General features: G+C 51.8%; 1 protein-coding gene across 1 annotated transcript in view; it reads right to left on the bottom strand.

Moving 5' to 3' along the window:
* Window positions 1-16,431, bottom strand: part of TEAD4 (TEA domain transcription factor 4) — a gene marked incomplete at its 5' end in the record, with an annotated part of 59,453 nt that overhangs the window by 31,075 nt on the left and 11,947 nt on the right. Inside the window, one exon of the mRNA XM_024733123.1 lies at window positions 2,283-2,537. Within this exon, the coding sequence (XP_024588891.1) occupies window positions 2,283-2,537 (255 nt within the window). The remainder of the gene's footprint in view (window positions 1-2,282; window positions 2,538-16,431) is intronic.

The following is a 16,431-nucleotide window of genomic DNA, read 5'->3' as shown; positions in this document are numbered from 1 at the left end:
TGGGGACAGAGTTTCAGTTCGGGAGGATGAGAAAATTCTAGAAACGGATGGTGATGATGGTCTCACAACAATGTGAATGTACTTAATGCCACTGAACTTGTGCACTGAAAAATGGTTACAATGGCATATTTTACCACCACACACAAAGAAACAGCTGGCCCACAGCGTCACTCACACACCGTCTGCTGGCTCTCCACGGTCAGCACCTCCTGGGCCTTCCCCACACGGCAGCACCCTCGGCTTTCTCCCTGTGCTGAGCGCCTCTTGCCCACCTGTGTTTGCCAGACCATTTGTCCCCTTAAAGCAGGAAGAGGAACCCTGAGAGGCGCCTGGCCACTGATCACCGCCCCACCCAGGGACAGGACAGCTCTCCAGCCACACCCGGGACCCGCCCTACACACCCCTCCCCCTCACACCTCAGCTCCTGACCAGCACGCACCCCACTCCCCACCAAAGCGGCGGGAAGAGCCCAGGATACCAGAGCCCCCGCCTGCCCAGCTCCATCAGCAGCCCCACCCCGGACACACAGGTGCTCCATACACGGCGGCTCTCTCCTCCACGAAGCTTCCGTAGGGACCAAAAGTAAGAAGCAAGCATTAGAGCAGGAAGTAGTAGTTAAGCAGGGAGGCCTGGGGGGCCCGACCCGGGGCGTGGAGGCCCACAGAAGTGGGGCCCCAGCAGAGCCACAGCAGAGGGGCTGGTAAGGAGGGATGAGAGCTTTGACTCCTGACCAAGGAGCAGACCCAGGGTCTAGCTCGAGAGGACCCTGCTTCCCCAACAAGCAGGAGAGAAGGAATCCCTTGGCCCTGCAGGGAAGGTGTAGGTAAAGGATGAAGTGGGCGGGGCTGTGCAGCTCCACGACTCCCTAGACCAGTAACTAAGCAGATTTGAGTTTGGTCCATTGAATTGTGTTGCTGTCCCCCCAACATTCACGTCCACCCAGAACCTCACAACGTGGCCTTATCTGGAAACAGGGTCTTCACAGACGTAATGAGTTAAGATGAGGCCATACTGGATTAAGGTGGGCCCTAAATCCAATGATTGGTAACCTCTTACAGGTGTCCGTGTAAGAGGAGGACACACAGAGACACAGAGAGGATGGCCATGTGACAACAGGGTCAGAGATGGGAGTGATACAGCTACGAGCCAAGGACACCAAGGGCTGCCATCTGCCACCAGAAGCCAGGACGGAGGCACGGAACAGATCCTCCATGAGGAACCAACCCCCAGGGACCCCTTGAGTTCAGACTTCTGGCCTCCTGACCCACAAGGATACATTTCTGTTGTCCAAGGCACCCCTTAAATTTGTGGCAATTCTTACAGCAGCCCTCGGAGATGAGCTGGGTCAACCCCCATGGGCCCCCCACACAGCTGACAAAGCATCTGCGCTGGGGGAGGGGCACCCGTGTACGGGTGGTTGCCTGGCCTGGAGCCACCTCATGGGGGGGCAGGACGAGACCCTCTGCTGTCAGGGGCTTCAGCCAGTCAGAGACCCCCTCAGCTGCCCAAGACCCACATTTCAAGCTGAGGGTCCTGGCGGGCTTTCCAGTGTCAATGGGGGCTGACCTGAGCCTCTCAACAGCCGTTCAGTGTTCGTTTTGCTCCCCCAGATACCCTCTCTTCCATCCAAAAGTCAACACAGCCCCGGGTAGACCGCTCAGTCTTTCCCACGGGGCTGCTGGACATTGTGTCTCTGTATGTTCCCATCCTCAGCGGCTCAGGAAGACTTAGCCTTACCTGATGGCTCTCGGCTGGAGGGGAACGTCCCTGAGGGAAGGGTCCTCAGCCTCTCCGGGGACATGCCTGTCTGCCTTGTGTACAGTTACATGTGTGCTCACCCTCACCGAGCTGTGAGCAGGGTCTAGATCTGCCCCACCCTGCCTGACACACAGTAGGCTCCTGCATGGGGAAGGGAGGGAGGGAACGAGCCAGGACGGCCTTCCTAACCGCCTACACAGCCAAGGTGGGAAGCTGGGAGAAGATGAGGCATTTGCCTGGGGGATGGCTAGAGGGATTTACCCAGCCTGCCCCGGGGGATGTTCTACCAGTCTTCCAGTACCCCATTCTCACCATCCTCCACATCCACCCAAAGACGTTTCCTCCGAGGCCCTCCCATCCCTTGGGAGCCCAGGACAGAGTAAAGCAGCGTCCACCTGGGAGGAGCCCCAAGAAGTCACCTCCCTCCGTCACTCGGCAGGAGCGCGGTTGCTGTGCTGAGGCTGTTGCCAGGCCTGGACCGTGAGCTGGGGGGCGCTGCTGGCCAGGCCCGACAGCCTCCTTACCATACATCTTGCCTTCGTCTGAGAGGATGATCTTGCGCCGACCGCAGGGCGGGTAGATGGCCAGGGCCTCCTGGAAGCTCTGCTCGATGTCGGGGCTCCACACGCCCTCTGCGTCATTGTCGATGGGCTTGTCCAAGGCCTGGCTGCCCCCAGAGACGTTGCTCCCCTCGGGGGAGTTGGGAGAGCTCCACTCGTTGGAGGTAATGGTGCCGGCCGTGCCCTCCAAGGCTCCGCTTGGAGGAGCGCCCGTTGGACCTGTTTGGGCAGAAACCACGGCATTGGTGGATGAATGTGTGGGCCAGGGTTGGGGGGGGGGACCCAGGGAGCACCACCCCTGAACCAGGTGCTCCTCCTTTCCTGGCGATCAGGGCACAGGACCTCAAAGGGAAAGGCCGGGGATCCCAGGGAACAAAGAGTGAGGTGGAAGATTTGGGGTGTCAAGGGCAGGTTATCTCCCATCCATAGACCTCAGCTTCCCACCCTGTCAAAGGAGCTCAATGACCAGGCTCCCTCTGATCATGGCTCTAAGAACCCAGATGGAGCTGAGAAGTTGGAGACGAGGACCAAGTGCCAGGGATGCTCTACATTAAATCAAAAAGGGGCAAAAGGATGCATTGTACACCGTGGGTGGGAACAGAAAATGGGGCAACCGCTGGGGAAAACAGTATGGAGGTCCCTCAAAAAAATCCAAATAAGAGCTACCATATGATCCAGCAATTCCACTTCTGGGTATACACCCAGAAGAACCAAAAGCAGGGTCTCGAAGAGATTATTTATACACCCATGTTCACAGCAGCACTATTCACAATAGCCAAGAGACAGAAGCAACCCAAGTGTCCATGGATGAATGAAAGCATAAAACAAATGTCGTATCTGTATACAGTGGAGAATTATTCAACCTTAAAAAGGAAGGTTGAATAACATGGTTGGACATGTTATAACATGGATGGACTTTCAGGACATTATCCTAAGTGACAGAAGCCAGTCACAAAAGACAAATACTGTGTGATTCCACTTATGTGACATCCTTAGGGTTCTCAAAGTCATAGAGGCAGAAAGTAGAACGGTGGTTACCCCGGGCTGGGGGAGGAGGAGGTGGGGAGTTGCTGTTTAAGGGCTATAGGGTTTCGGTTTTGCAAGATGAAAAAGTTCCGGAGATGTGTTGCACAACAACGTGGATATACTTTTTTTTTTCTGTTTTAAGTTTACTTTTTATGTTTTATTTTAATTTTTACGGAAGGAGAGTTGATTTACAATGTTGTGTTAGTTTCAGGTGTACAGCAATGTGATTAGTTAAACATATACATAGATCCACTTGTGAATATACTTTTAACATTACTGAACTATACACTTAAAAATGGTTAAGATGGGGCTTCCCTGGTGGCACAGTGGTTAAGAATCCGCCTGCCAATGCAGGTGACACAGGTTCGAGCCCTGGTCCGGGAAGATCCCACATGCCGTGGAGCAGCTAAGCCTGAGTGCCACAACTACTGAACCTACACTCTAGAGACCACAAACCACAACTACTGAGCTCACGCGCCACAACTACTGAAGCCCACGCGCCTAGAGCCCATGCTCTGCAACAAGAGAAACCACCGCAGTAAGAAGCCCACGCACTACAACAAAGAGTAGCCCCCGCTCGCTGCAACTAGAGAAAGCCTGAGCGCAGCAACGAAGACCCAATGCAGCCAGAAATAAATAAGTAAATAATTTTATTATTTTTTAAATGGTTAAGATGATAAATTTTGCACCATAAAATTATGGTTTAATTTCAACCATAATTAAAATATGAAACATGCAAAGTAAAATTCAGATCGCCATTCTCTTACTCCATCCCAGCTCAGGCTCTTTTCAGAGGAAGATTCTAGCCCTGGCAGATTCTCACATGTTGGGGATATGGCGAGGTTGAATGGCTGGTACCTCCAGAAGGTGACAACACCTTATTCTAGTCACTAGCATGAGACAAACCCAGTGATCTCTTGGCTCCAACTGTCCAAGCCGTGAATTTCTGGACATGATTCTCAGGAGTTTGGGAAGAAGCAGTACATACTAGTACTCTTAAGGCAGCTTTTGGATTATGAGTACCAGGTGGGTACCATTTGCCTCCCAAAGCCCTCCCAAGGTCCCAGCATCCCTCCTCTCCCAGCCACCAAGCGCATCTGCATAGGAGGACCCCCTCCCCATCACACATGTCACCCCCTCCCCCGTTAGCCATGAGGAGCAGTGTGGTCCAGCAGCCCAAACCCAGGGCCAGGAATTGAAACACGAGCTCCCACCCACTTGCATCCAGGACCCTCTGAGATAAGACCTCCCCAGAGTACCCCTCACTTTCTCTCCCTTCCCCAGGCCTGTCAGAGGTACACATTGTTCACAGATAGGTGGGTATGAGGGTGACCATGGTCAAGTTCACAAGGAGGAGCTGAGTGGGGGGCAGCACATCCTGGGAGGGGTTGGAGGTTCCAAGAAGCTTGCCCTGGCTGCTGGCACAGACATGCAGTCGGAAGGAAGTTAGAACCACTGAAATTCAAAGTATGAAACCTAACCCAATCCTCTCAGCTTGAGGATGGGGACACTGAGACCAGAAAGGCCTAGGGACGTGCCCGAGGTCATGCAGCAAATCAGTAGTGTAGCTGGGTCTGGATCTCCGCCCTCCAGGGTCCCAGGTCTTTTAGCATAACAAATGTCAACTTCCTCTCTGTGGCCAGTTAAAATAAGTTTTTCCTGAAGTGTGTCTGAGAGGGTCACTTGATCTGGAAGAAACTAGCTCATTCTCTACCAGAAATTCTGGTCTTGATCCTATTGTGAATGTTGAAACATTTTTCTGTACCTTCCAAAACAAACTTCTTTAAAGAGTTCCTAACTTTAATTTCTGGCAATACAGTAGATAAGATGGTTTTTAAAACTCACTCTGTAAAAGAAATCTAGAAACGATAAAACATAAGAAGTACACTTTTAAATACATAGCTGACTTCAGAAGAAAGTAAAGAGGCCCCAAATGAGACAACTCAAACCTATAACAATAGGCAGATGAGCTGTTACTACAACCCCAGGAAGCAGAGAATGAAGCTGATCTTAGTAATGAAGACACTGGGTTTTAGTGGCCACCCAGAGACCTTACACCTGAGAGACACAGGGAGGTTGGAACTGCGAACAATACCTCAATCCTCAGAGAAAAGGTAGACTACTCACAAAATAGACTAGGAAGATTGCCTGTCTTGGCCTAAGCCCTAGGTATAAAAAAGAATTTTCTTTCCTAAGAATTTGTAGCCAAGGGCCTGCCTTTAAGTGGATTTGAGATTTGTATTTTATATTACGCAGGAACCCCCAGCCAATTCACAAAAATAAATAGTGATCCCAGGCTGAAAATCTCTGAGAAGACAATCTTAACTCAGACTGCAGAGATCCAAAGACTCGCTCAAGAATCTCAAAATCCAAATTTACAAATTATAAGAGGAAACAGTCCACCATGATCAAGATTTGATGGGATTGGATCCCCCAAGAGCTATAGATAATTGAACAATCAGATAAAACTATTATATAATTGTATTTAAAGTGATTACTGACTTAAGGAATTGGAAAGATGAGAATTAGACACTATCAAAAAGTACAAAGCAGACTGGGAAAAGAACCAAATAGATTTCAAAATAAACATTTTAGCCACTGAAGTTAAAAACTCAACCACTGAGAGTAACAGCAAATTAGACACAGCTAGAGAAAGAATTAACAACCTGGAAGATATATCTGAGGACATTATTCATAAATGAGTTAAAAAGAATGAAGATAAAGAGCAAGAAGAACACAATAAGGCAGTTCAACATACCTTCAATTAACATTTGAGAAAAAGTATAGAAAATGAAATAGAACAACATTTGAAAATATAACGGCAAGGAATTTTCCAGGATTAATGAAATACATGAATCCTCCAATTCAGGAACCATACTAAATCCTAACCAGGATAAATTCAAATAAAATGAACAGATATTATAGAGACACTGAAGAATACCAAAAACAAAGAGTAGATCTTAAAAGCATCCAGAGTGAAGGGGCAGATTACCTACAAGGGAAAGATTATCATACTGATTGTATATATTGATAGTGAACTTGTCAACTGGAAAACACACGATAACATCTCCAAATTATGGAGAGAAAAATAACTGTCAACCTAGAATTAGAAACCCAACCTAAATATCATTCAAGAATGAACATTAGGGCTTCCCTGGTGGCGCAGTGGTTGAGAGTCCGCCTGCCGATGCAGGGGACACGGGTTCGTGCCCGGGTCCGGGAAGATCCCACATGCCGCGGAGCAGCTGGGCCCGTGAGCCATGGCTGCTGAGCCTGCGCGTCCGGAGCCGCAACGGGAGAGGCCACAATGGTGAGAGGCCCACGTACCGCAAAAAAAAAAAAACAAAAAAACAATAACAACAATGAGGATCACTAAGTTTGGCCACACAATACATACACACATGCGAATGCAGAAAAACCACATTTCTGAACCATGAGCTCAGAAGACGCATTTGATACAAGACCCATTCACGGTAAAAACTCTTAGCAAACTGTAGAAACAAAAGGAACTTCCTTAATCTAACAACAGATTTCTTCCCAAAACCTATTGTGATATTTTGATTTATAAGAAGTACACATTTGGTCTTTGTCCTGTTTCTGACACAGAGCCCCCAAAATCCTTGAAATTTCCTAAGTGCTGAGAGCCATAAAGGTATCTTTTGTTACGGTAATGAGGTGCACCTGAGGATGGGGGCTGGTGGCCAGGAGAACCACCCAAGTGATTAGAGGGTGGAACTTTCAGCCCCACCCACCCGACCTCCGGGGAGGGGAGAGAGGCAAGAGTTGAATTAATCACCAACGGCCAACGATGTAATCAACCATACCTCAACAGTGAAGCCTCCATGAAAACACCAAAGGAGAAGGTTCTGAGAGATTCTGAGTTGGTGACCATGTGCAGATATGGGGAGAGTGACTGCCAACAGGAAGGGCATGGAAGTTCCACGCCCTTTCCCTACGCCATGCCATATGCATCTCTTCCATCAGGCTGTTCCTGAGTTACATCCTTTTACAGTAAACTGGTAGTCTGGTAAGTAAAATGTTTTGAGTTCTGTAAACCACTCAAGCAAGTTAACTGAACCCAAGGGAGGGATTTATTGGAACCTCCAATATATAGTCGGTGATAACCTGAACTTGCAGGGGTTCAGTCTTGTGGGACTGAGCCCTTAACCTGTGGGATCTCACGCTACCTCCCGGTAGATAATGTTAGAACTGAGTTGAATTGTAGGACACCCAGCTGGTTGGTGAGGGAAAAAAAACCCATTCACAGGTTGAAATTGGTGACCAAAACTTTTAATGATTAAACACTAAAAGCATTACATTTAAAGTCAGGAATAAGATAAAGAATGCTGAGTTTCAACACTGAACACTCACACTGTAATAGAAGTCCTAGCCAACACAGTAGAACAGAAAAAGAATTGTGAAGATTGGAAAGGAAGTAAAAGTGTCATTACGCTAAGGAAGGATGATAGAAGATTGAAAAGATGCTACGAACAAATCATTAAAAGTTCAGCAAGACCAACATATCAAAACCAATTCCATTCTTTTATGCCAGAAATAAGGCATTAGACAACATAATTTTTTGTATTCCAAATACCCCATTCAGAAACCAAAGCCATAATTTATCTAGTAGTGATAAATCTCGCAAAGATTTGTCACTTTACAGAGAAAATGGTAATTTCTTTGAAAGACGTACAATCCCTACATAAATGGAAAGGAAACTGTGTTTGTGGATGGGAAAACCCATCACCAAGAGGTCGAACCTCTCCAGATAAAGCATAAATTCAATGAAATCAGGAATAAAAATCTCACAAGGTTTTCCACAAAACTTAACACTGATTCTCAAAACACACGGAAGCCCAAGACGGTTGTCAAGTCATCTAACTGAGCGCCTTCACCTTGGGTCAGACCCTTCCCATACATGTCTCCCCACGGTTCCGACCTGACCTCTCCTCTTTAAACCCTGAACACACCCCTTGGGTGGGGGCGGGGGAGTCCTCACCCATGGCTTACCCCTCACTATGATTCCCAAACCTGAATCTTCCCTGGGTTTGGACTGCATAGCAAGCAGTCACCGATCACCAGACGTCTCCAAAGCTCTTCCGACTCAACACGGCCAAAGTCCCGTCCCTCCACTTGTGGCTGAATCTTCCTCCTGCCCCGTCTCTCAGGAACAGACACAACCATCCACCCAGAAGCCAAAAAAACCGAGGAGTGCGTTTTGACTTTTCCCTCTCATCTCCCATCAGCAATTCACGACCACACTCTGTCTTTCTATCTTGGAGACCTAACCCAAAGCTTCCCCAGTGCTCACCTGGACGACCGGGCAAGCCCCATCCAGACTCCATAATCTTTTCACTGCAGCCAGCGATGCTTCTACAGCGCACGATTCTTCCACTTAAAATCTTTCCAGGGCTCTTAAATAATGGGATTTTACAGGGCCCTTTATCCGCTGATTGCGGCTCTCCATCCATACCTTCCATCCGTCTGCACCACTCTCTCCCCTCCCTCTTCTTTGCACTCCCCTCCCAAGCCCCAAACTCAGTTGCCCAAATGATACCCCAAAATGCCAAGCTCTTCCCCAGCACAGGGCAGAGCTGCCGGTGACCTTCCTCCCCAACCCCCTTCCCCCGGCCAACTCCTACCCATCCTTAAGGTCCAGCCAAAATCTTTTCTTTTTCTTTTTTTTTTTAATTGAATAGCTGATTTACAATACTGTGTTAGTTTCAGGGGTACAGCTGTTTCAGCTAAAATCTCCCTTCCCCTGGGAGGACGACCCCAAGCTCAGTCTGGGTGAGGCGCCCTCCGCGCTCCGGCAGGTCCCCGTGCTTTGGGCACCTCAGCCCCAGCTCCCAGGGTGACTGGTCCCCCTTAGCACACTGCAGACCCCACGAGGGCAGGGCTGGCCGTCTTTCTCAACTAAATCCTCCGCACACTGCACACGCTGGGGACAAAAGGATGAACAAATCAATGGCTATTTGGTATGCGTCTGTGAAGTAATGATTTCTCTGCGGGGACTATGCACTGTTCTGTGTTTAGTGTTAGGAAACAGAAGAAAATCTCAGTAAATGTCTGGACTTGGGCACACCAGAGGGAGAGCTTGAGTTGTATGTAAATCCCTTTGGGGTTTATTCTGGAGGCTTGTAAATGAAAAGGTGACGTCTGGGAATCAAGACGCCGTTTCTGGCTCCAGTTCTACAAGCCACTGTGACCGTGGACGAGTCCCTCCGTTTCTCTGGGCCTCAGCCAGATCACCTGTGAATTCTGTCCCTGGCAGGTCCCTCCTGCCCTGGCAGTGCCTGCGGCTCGCAGCCCAACCCCCTACTCTCCCAAGCGGCCTCTAAACATACCTTGCGGACTCTCGCCTGCGGCTTTGCTCAGAGGAGGCTGGAAACCGATCTGCCTTGGAGAGGCGTCCATGCAATGGTCGGTAAGACCAGATGTCAACTGCACGGGGCCTGACCCAGAGCCCGTGCTCGGGAAGAGCTATTCACGTCACCCTTACTATTACTAAGCTGCACGTAAAGCCTAGAGCCCTAAACAGACCAGTTAGATACATACACCTTAAACCCTAAAGCCTAATAATAATTAATACTAGCTAGTTAATAACATGAATACCTACGGCGTCGTGTCTCCTGGCTTCACCTAGATTTTCTTCTGGGATCTGACACTAAACACAGAAGGTGCCCCAGAGGCCAGAAAGTTAGGAGATGAAAAGGAGGGTGCCCCAACTTCCCTGACTCCACGTGGGCCCCTCGGAGAGCAGGGCCTGTGCTCCCTGGGCCCTTCCTTCCCCCGAGCTGGGAGCTGGACTGAGGTGAGAGCTGGGCTGAGCTGGGAGCTGAGCTGGGAGCTGGGCTGGGCTGGGCTGAGCTGAGCTGAGAGCTGGGCTGAGCTGGGAGCTGGGCTGGGTTGGGAGCTGGGCTGAGCTGGGCTGGGAGCTGAGCTGGGAGCTGGGCTGAGCTGGGAGCTGGGCTGGGCTGTTGAGCTGGGCTGGGAGCTGAGCTGGGAGCTGGGCTGAGCTGGGAGCTGGGCTGGGCTGGGAGCTGGGCTGAGCTGGGAATTGGGCTGGGCTGGGAGCTGAGCTGGGAGCTGGGCTGAACTGGGAGCTGAGCTGAGCTGGGCTGGGCTGGGAGCTGGGCTGGGCTGGGAGCTGGGCTGGGCTGCAAGCTGGGCTTCGTGGGCAGGGGGAAGCTGGGCCCAGACCCTGCCGCAGGAGGCAGGTTTGCTGAGGCCCCCGCACTGGGTCCGCCCGGAGGAGAGCTGGGCAGAGGGTCACCCGAGGCCCTGGGCCACGGGATCCATTACCGAAATGGAGCTGCTCCCAGCTCCGTGTGGCCTGCCATTCCCAGCCCACAACCCTGCCCGCCTGGCCTGTCCACAACCCCCCCTCCGCCACCCCCGCCTGCCCACAGCCGGGCCTGGCAGGTGCTTCCCTCCCCAGGCAAAGCTCCCACGCACGCGGCCTCTGCCCGCGGCTAGAAGGGATGGCGGGTAGGGTAAGCCAACAGCAGCCCAGTGAAGGGTCCCTCTGCGCCTCCTCCTGGTCCCCCAGCGACCCTCGGGGGCCCTGCCAGGAGGGGCTGGAGGGGACAGATGGCATCGCTGAGCCCGGGCCAGGTGCCACGAGCAGAGGAACAAAAATAATCCCTGACTTGGCTCCAGGGCTTGCCCCGGAGGCCTCCTGCTCTGCCCCACCCCACCTAAAAGCCCACCCAAGGCCACACAACACTCAGCTCCATCCTAGGGACCGCTGATGCCAGTTACTCAGGACTTTTCCAAATAATTGGGAAATTACCCTGGCTTTTATCAAGATCTTTCTAATAATGAGAATAATAAGCTTCTCAAAAACACCTTCAGGGGCTTCCCTGGTGGCGCAGTGGTTGAGAGTCCACCTGCCGATGCAGGGGACGCGGGTTCGTGCCCCGGTCCGGGAAGATCCCACATGCCGCGGAGCGGCTGGGCCCGTAAGCCATGGCCACTGAGCCTGCGCATCCAGGGCCTGTGCTCCCCAACGCGAGAGGCAAAAAAAAAAACACTTTCAGGACAGGAAGGGAACTGTGATCCCCAGGTTATAAATGGAGAACCCAAGTCTCAAGGAGGACCAATATCTCACCGTGAGAGAGTGACCTCAGATCTAGTCCCCTGCCTGGTCCACTGTGGTGTCCTCAAGACTTGTCTCCTGCTCTCAAAGCCCACCCCTTTCTGTAGCCCTCCACGGCCATCAGTGATCACTCAGCCCCCCCAACTCCCTCTAACGCCTGGAGCCCCCAACATGCCACTCAGAACGCGGCAACACCTGGTCCTGGAAAAGTGATGGCACCTGTGCCCACCTGTTTCCCCTGCTGGCTGTGAGCTACTTGAGGACGTGATTTTCTCCGACATCTGTGTCCCCCACCACTCCTGGCTCCAAGTCGGGGACTCAGCAGCACACGGCATCCTTAATTAAGGAGTCAGTTCTTCCACTGATCCCCTTTCCTCGGTCAAGGACAAATCTACTACTCGTTTCCGTTTTATCACAACATCTCTGACTCGTTGGGCGTCAACACATGTTATAACCTCCTCCCCGTGGCCCTGCCCCCAGACTGGAAGTGATGGAGACTGGAAGGAGCTAGGGAAGTTTATGGGACTTGCCTGGCGTCATCCAGAAAGTTAGGGAGAGACAATGAGGACGGGGCCTGAGGCTCTCGCCCAGTTACAAGATCAAGAGCTCGGGCATCCAGGCTAAAGGTTCCAGCCACACAGGACCCTCGGGACGGGGTTCTCACGTCCTGCCCACAGAGGCCTCAGCTCTTAACGCTGAGGCTCCTCTCCTGGAGGCCTTTGGAAGAACCACCTTCTTCATCCCAACAACCCCTATAACTGAGAAGCTGTAAAGAAAAGAAAACTTGGGGTTTCCTTCTAGGAACCCGTCCCAATCTTCCAGATACATGAAGATGTGGGATATGGGATATGGTTGCGGGGGCGGGGCGTGGAGACTAAGTAATCTGGGAGGAAGGGAGTGGGTCCCCTTCCGCCTCAACCCCAGAACGGGGATCCTTCTTCAGGCTGCAGGACTCATCTATGAGGTCCGGTTATCAGGGCAGGTGGGGTCTAGTTTCTGAGCCCCAGGTGCTTTGCCCAATCTGACTTAGCTGTTACAGAGCCCACAGAGCACTGCGCTGGACTGTGTGGATTTTCCTCATCCAACAGACTTCAGAGCTGGGACAAAAATGGCTCTCCCATCATTACCCTGGCTAGTCTCACCGGACCAGACTCTGGAGATTGGATCCAGCTCTACAAGGACCACGAAATACTGCACACACTGAAGCAGACAGAGACCTCTGGGGTGCCAGGGTGGGGAGGGCAGGGGCAGTCATCTCTGAGCCTTCGCTGGCCGGACCTCATTCCTTAGACAAGAACAGGAAGGGAGATCAGGAACAGTGGGCCCAGCCTCCCTCCAGCCCCGTCCCCCTCTTCCCTCCAGCCTCTGAGTTCACACACATTGTTTTCCGGCTGAGGCCAGGCCTCTGTACTTAATTCCCGACACCAGTCCAACCACAAACATCTATGGAGGGCGGAGGGAAATGGAAGAGGTCCGTAAAAGGGAACAAAAAAGTTCAGCCCTAAGAATAAGGTCTGAGGACTTCCCTGGCGGTCCAGTGGTTGGGACTCCACGCCTCCGCTGCAGGGGGCACAGGTTCAATCCCTGATCAGGAACTAAGATCCCACGTGCCACGCTGGGAGGGAGGGAGGCAGGCAGGGAGGGAGGAGGGAGGGAGGGAGAGAGAGAGAGAGAGAGAGAGAGAGAAAGAGAGAAAGAGAGAGAGAAAGAAAGAAAGAAAGAAGGAAGGGTCTGAGGTCTAATGTCTCACATGGTGACTACAGTTGCTGAATGCTCTCACACACACACACAAAAGAAAAACATGTGAGATGAGAGATGTGCTAATTAACTAGATGGAGGGAACCCTTTCACAGTGTATACGCACGTCAAATCACCAGACCCTTGAAGTATCTTATAGTTCTAGATGTCAGTTACGCCTCAGGAAAGCTGAAATTACCTACTATATGCCAGGCTCGGGGTATGAGGTCACTAGGACACGGTTCTGCCCGCAACATACTTCAGTCTATGGGTCCAGGGGTCCCTGCCACGATGCAAGTACAGCCTACCCCTTATTATCCACAGAACCGTCACAGATTCCGTGTTTGCAAATTCATTCACTCACTAGAATCCATAACCCAAACTGACACTGGCGGTGCTTCCCGGTCACTCGGACGCGTCCCTGCGCTGAGCAGCCGTCACCCGTGGTCCACCTGAGGTCAAGCCAGCCCACCCTGCCTTCCGGTTTCAGCTCAGACCCCAAACAAGCGTCCGTCCTTTTCCCGGTCTATTTAGTGCCATGCTTTTCCCATTTTTGTCTTTTTGTTGTTGATCTCACTGTTTAAAATGGCCCCCAAGTGCAGTGCTGGGGGGCTGCCTGGTGTCCCCAAGTGCAAGGAGGTCGTGATGTGCCTTATGGAGAAAATACACGCGTTAGATAAGCCTTGTCCAGGCGGGAGTGATGGTGCTGTTGGTCGTGAGTTCAATGTTAATGAATCAACAATCTATATGAAATTAGGTGTCTCTGAACAGAAACACACATACAGCAAGATTACGAATTAAATGGATGACAAAAATGTTGTGACCAGAGCCTCACAGGAACCTAACCCCTGTCTGCCCTCAAAATACTGGTTCAGTACCTGCTAATTCACGTTCTCAGTGACTTTATAGGAATCAGGAATGACAAGAATCCAGTGCACCAGGGAGAGTAACACGTTAAACCATTACAGGTAAACATCTTGGGGGGAGGGGGAGGATTTCAATAGACATTGAGCTCAAGACCCTGGGAAAATCACACCTGATGGAGAAAGACATGCCCCAAGGCAGCCAAAAGGTGGAGACAACCCAAGTGTCCTTCAACAGACTAAGGAATAAACAAAAGGTCATCTATCCATACAGTGAACTATTATTCAGCTTTAAAAAGGAATGGGGGAGGGCTTCCCTGGTGGCGCAGTGGTTGAGAGTCCGCCTGCCGATGCAGGGGACACGGGTTCATGCCCCGGTCCGGGAAGATCCCACATGCCGCAGAGCGGCTGGGCCCTTGGGCCGCTGAGCCTGTGCGTCCAGAGCCTGTGCTCTGCAACGGGAGAGGCCACAACAGTGAGAGGCCTGTGTACCGCAAAAAAAAAAAAACGGAATGGGGGGGAAAAAAAAACGGAATGGGGGGGGGAAAAAAGGGAGTTCCCTGGCGGTCCAGTGGTTAGGACTCCGCGCTTTCACTGCCGTGGGCCCGGGTTCAATCCCTGATCGGGGAACTGAGATCCCAAAAGCCATGTGGCACGGCCAAAAAGATACAAAAATTAAAATAAATAAAAATAAAAAGCAATGAAATTCGGACACATGCTACAACCTGAATGAACTTGGGGACATTATGCTAAGTGAAATGAGCCAGACACATAAAGGATGAATATTCTATGGAACACCTGAAACAGGCAAATCCATAGAGACAGGAAGTAGAAGACAGGTTATGCGGGGTGTGGGGTGAGGGGGAAGTTTGTAATGGGGACAGAGATTCTGTTTGGGGTGATGAAAAAGTTCTGAAGACCGATGGTGATGGTAACACAACACTGTACTTAACGCTACTCAACTGTACACTCAACAATGGTTAAAATGGTACATTTTATGCTGTGCATGTTCGACCAGTTTTTTAGAAAGGGCCACCAGGAGATAGAAGGGAAAAAGAAATGGATGGAGAGGGGAGAGGGGGTCACTCCAGGAGTCTGGAGCCCAGCATACAGGAGAGAAAGGAAGGTGGCCTACGTATAACCAGAAATGCAGAGAGAGAAGGCAGGCAAAGCCCCGGGATGGAAGGAAGGAGGGGAAGGTTAGAAACAACCCACAGGTAGCGGATGGGCTGGGCAGGGCCCGGCAGCCAGCTGGAGAAAGCTGGCCCCCGTGTGACTCAGAAGGCCAGCCGGGGCTTGCTGGAGGCCAAATAACGAAACCACCCAGAACCTGAGGTCATGAGGCCCAAACGCCCCACCGTCCTTCACGCCGGGCAGCGCCCCTTCCTCTCCGAAGGCACACAGCTCTGGGAAAGCTGGGCGTCAGGCTGTCTGGTCTATCGTGAAGAAGTTCAGGGTCACAGGACCTGGGTTTTGTTGTTTGTTTGTTTAAATATTTATTTATTTGGCTGCGCCGGGTCTTCGTTGCGGCACGTGGGCTCAGTAGTTGCAGGCACGCGGGATCTTTAGTTGCGGCATTCGGGATCTACTTCCCTGACCAGGGATCGAACCCAGGCCCCCTGCACTGGGAGCACGGAGTCTTAACCACTGGACCGCCAGGGAAGTCCCAGGACCTGGGTTAACGTCTGCCTCTGAGCAGCTACGCATTCACCTCCCGAAGCTCCTGTTTCCTCATCCCTCAAACTGGGACCAGACATCCTTTGCGGAGCGATGATGGAGGACCAGTGTGATGAAACAGGCAAAGCCCTGGAGGGCAACAGCGCGTCCCTCCCTCCCCTTTCAGTGGGGACGTTGATCATACCTCTCGACAGGACAGGATGGGGAGGGGGTGAAAGCGAAGAAGGCAAAAGGAGGGGACCCACAGTCCTTCCCAGTGTGAGCGCCTGTGGGAACCAAAGCCACAGGGAGCCGGGGCAGCCGGGAAGGTGGCGCTGTGCAGCCCGGCTCCCACTGGCTGGGCCATTCCACTGTCTGGGGCTGTGTCCTTGAAGATACACCGCAGAGGGGATAAGGTCTGTCCTCCTCACGGGGCTATCTTGAGCATCAGGATCAATCCTGGCCGACACAGAGGCGGCTCCTTGCGGGATGATGGAGGGATGACAGAGGGGTGATGGAGGGATGAGGGAGGGGGACAAGGACAGTGCGAAGCATCCTCCCCTGGACAGTGGGGAGGTGAACAGCAGGAAGAGTGAGGGGCACAGAAAGGAGGAAATCGGTGGAGAGGGAAGCAGGCCAGAGGGACGGGTCAACAGGGAGGGGCAGAGCGTCTCAGAGAAGTAGGGGGAGATAAGATTCCTGAGCAGATACAGGCCCCCAGCCCATCCCT

This window comes from Neophocaena asiaeorientalis, unplaced genomic scaffold, assembly GCF_003031525.2.
Source record: "Neophocaena asiaeorientalis asiaeorientalis breed wild unplaced genomic scaffold, Neophocaena_asiaeorientalis_V1.1 scaffold150, whole genome shotgun sequence".
NCBI lineage: Eukaryota > Metazoa > Chordata > Mammalia > Artiodactyla > Phocoenidae > Neophocaena > Neophocaena asiaeorientalis.
This window is presented reverse-complemented; position numbering and strand designations above follow the sequence as displayed.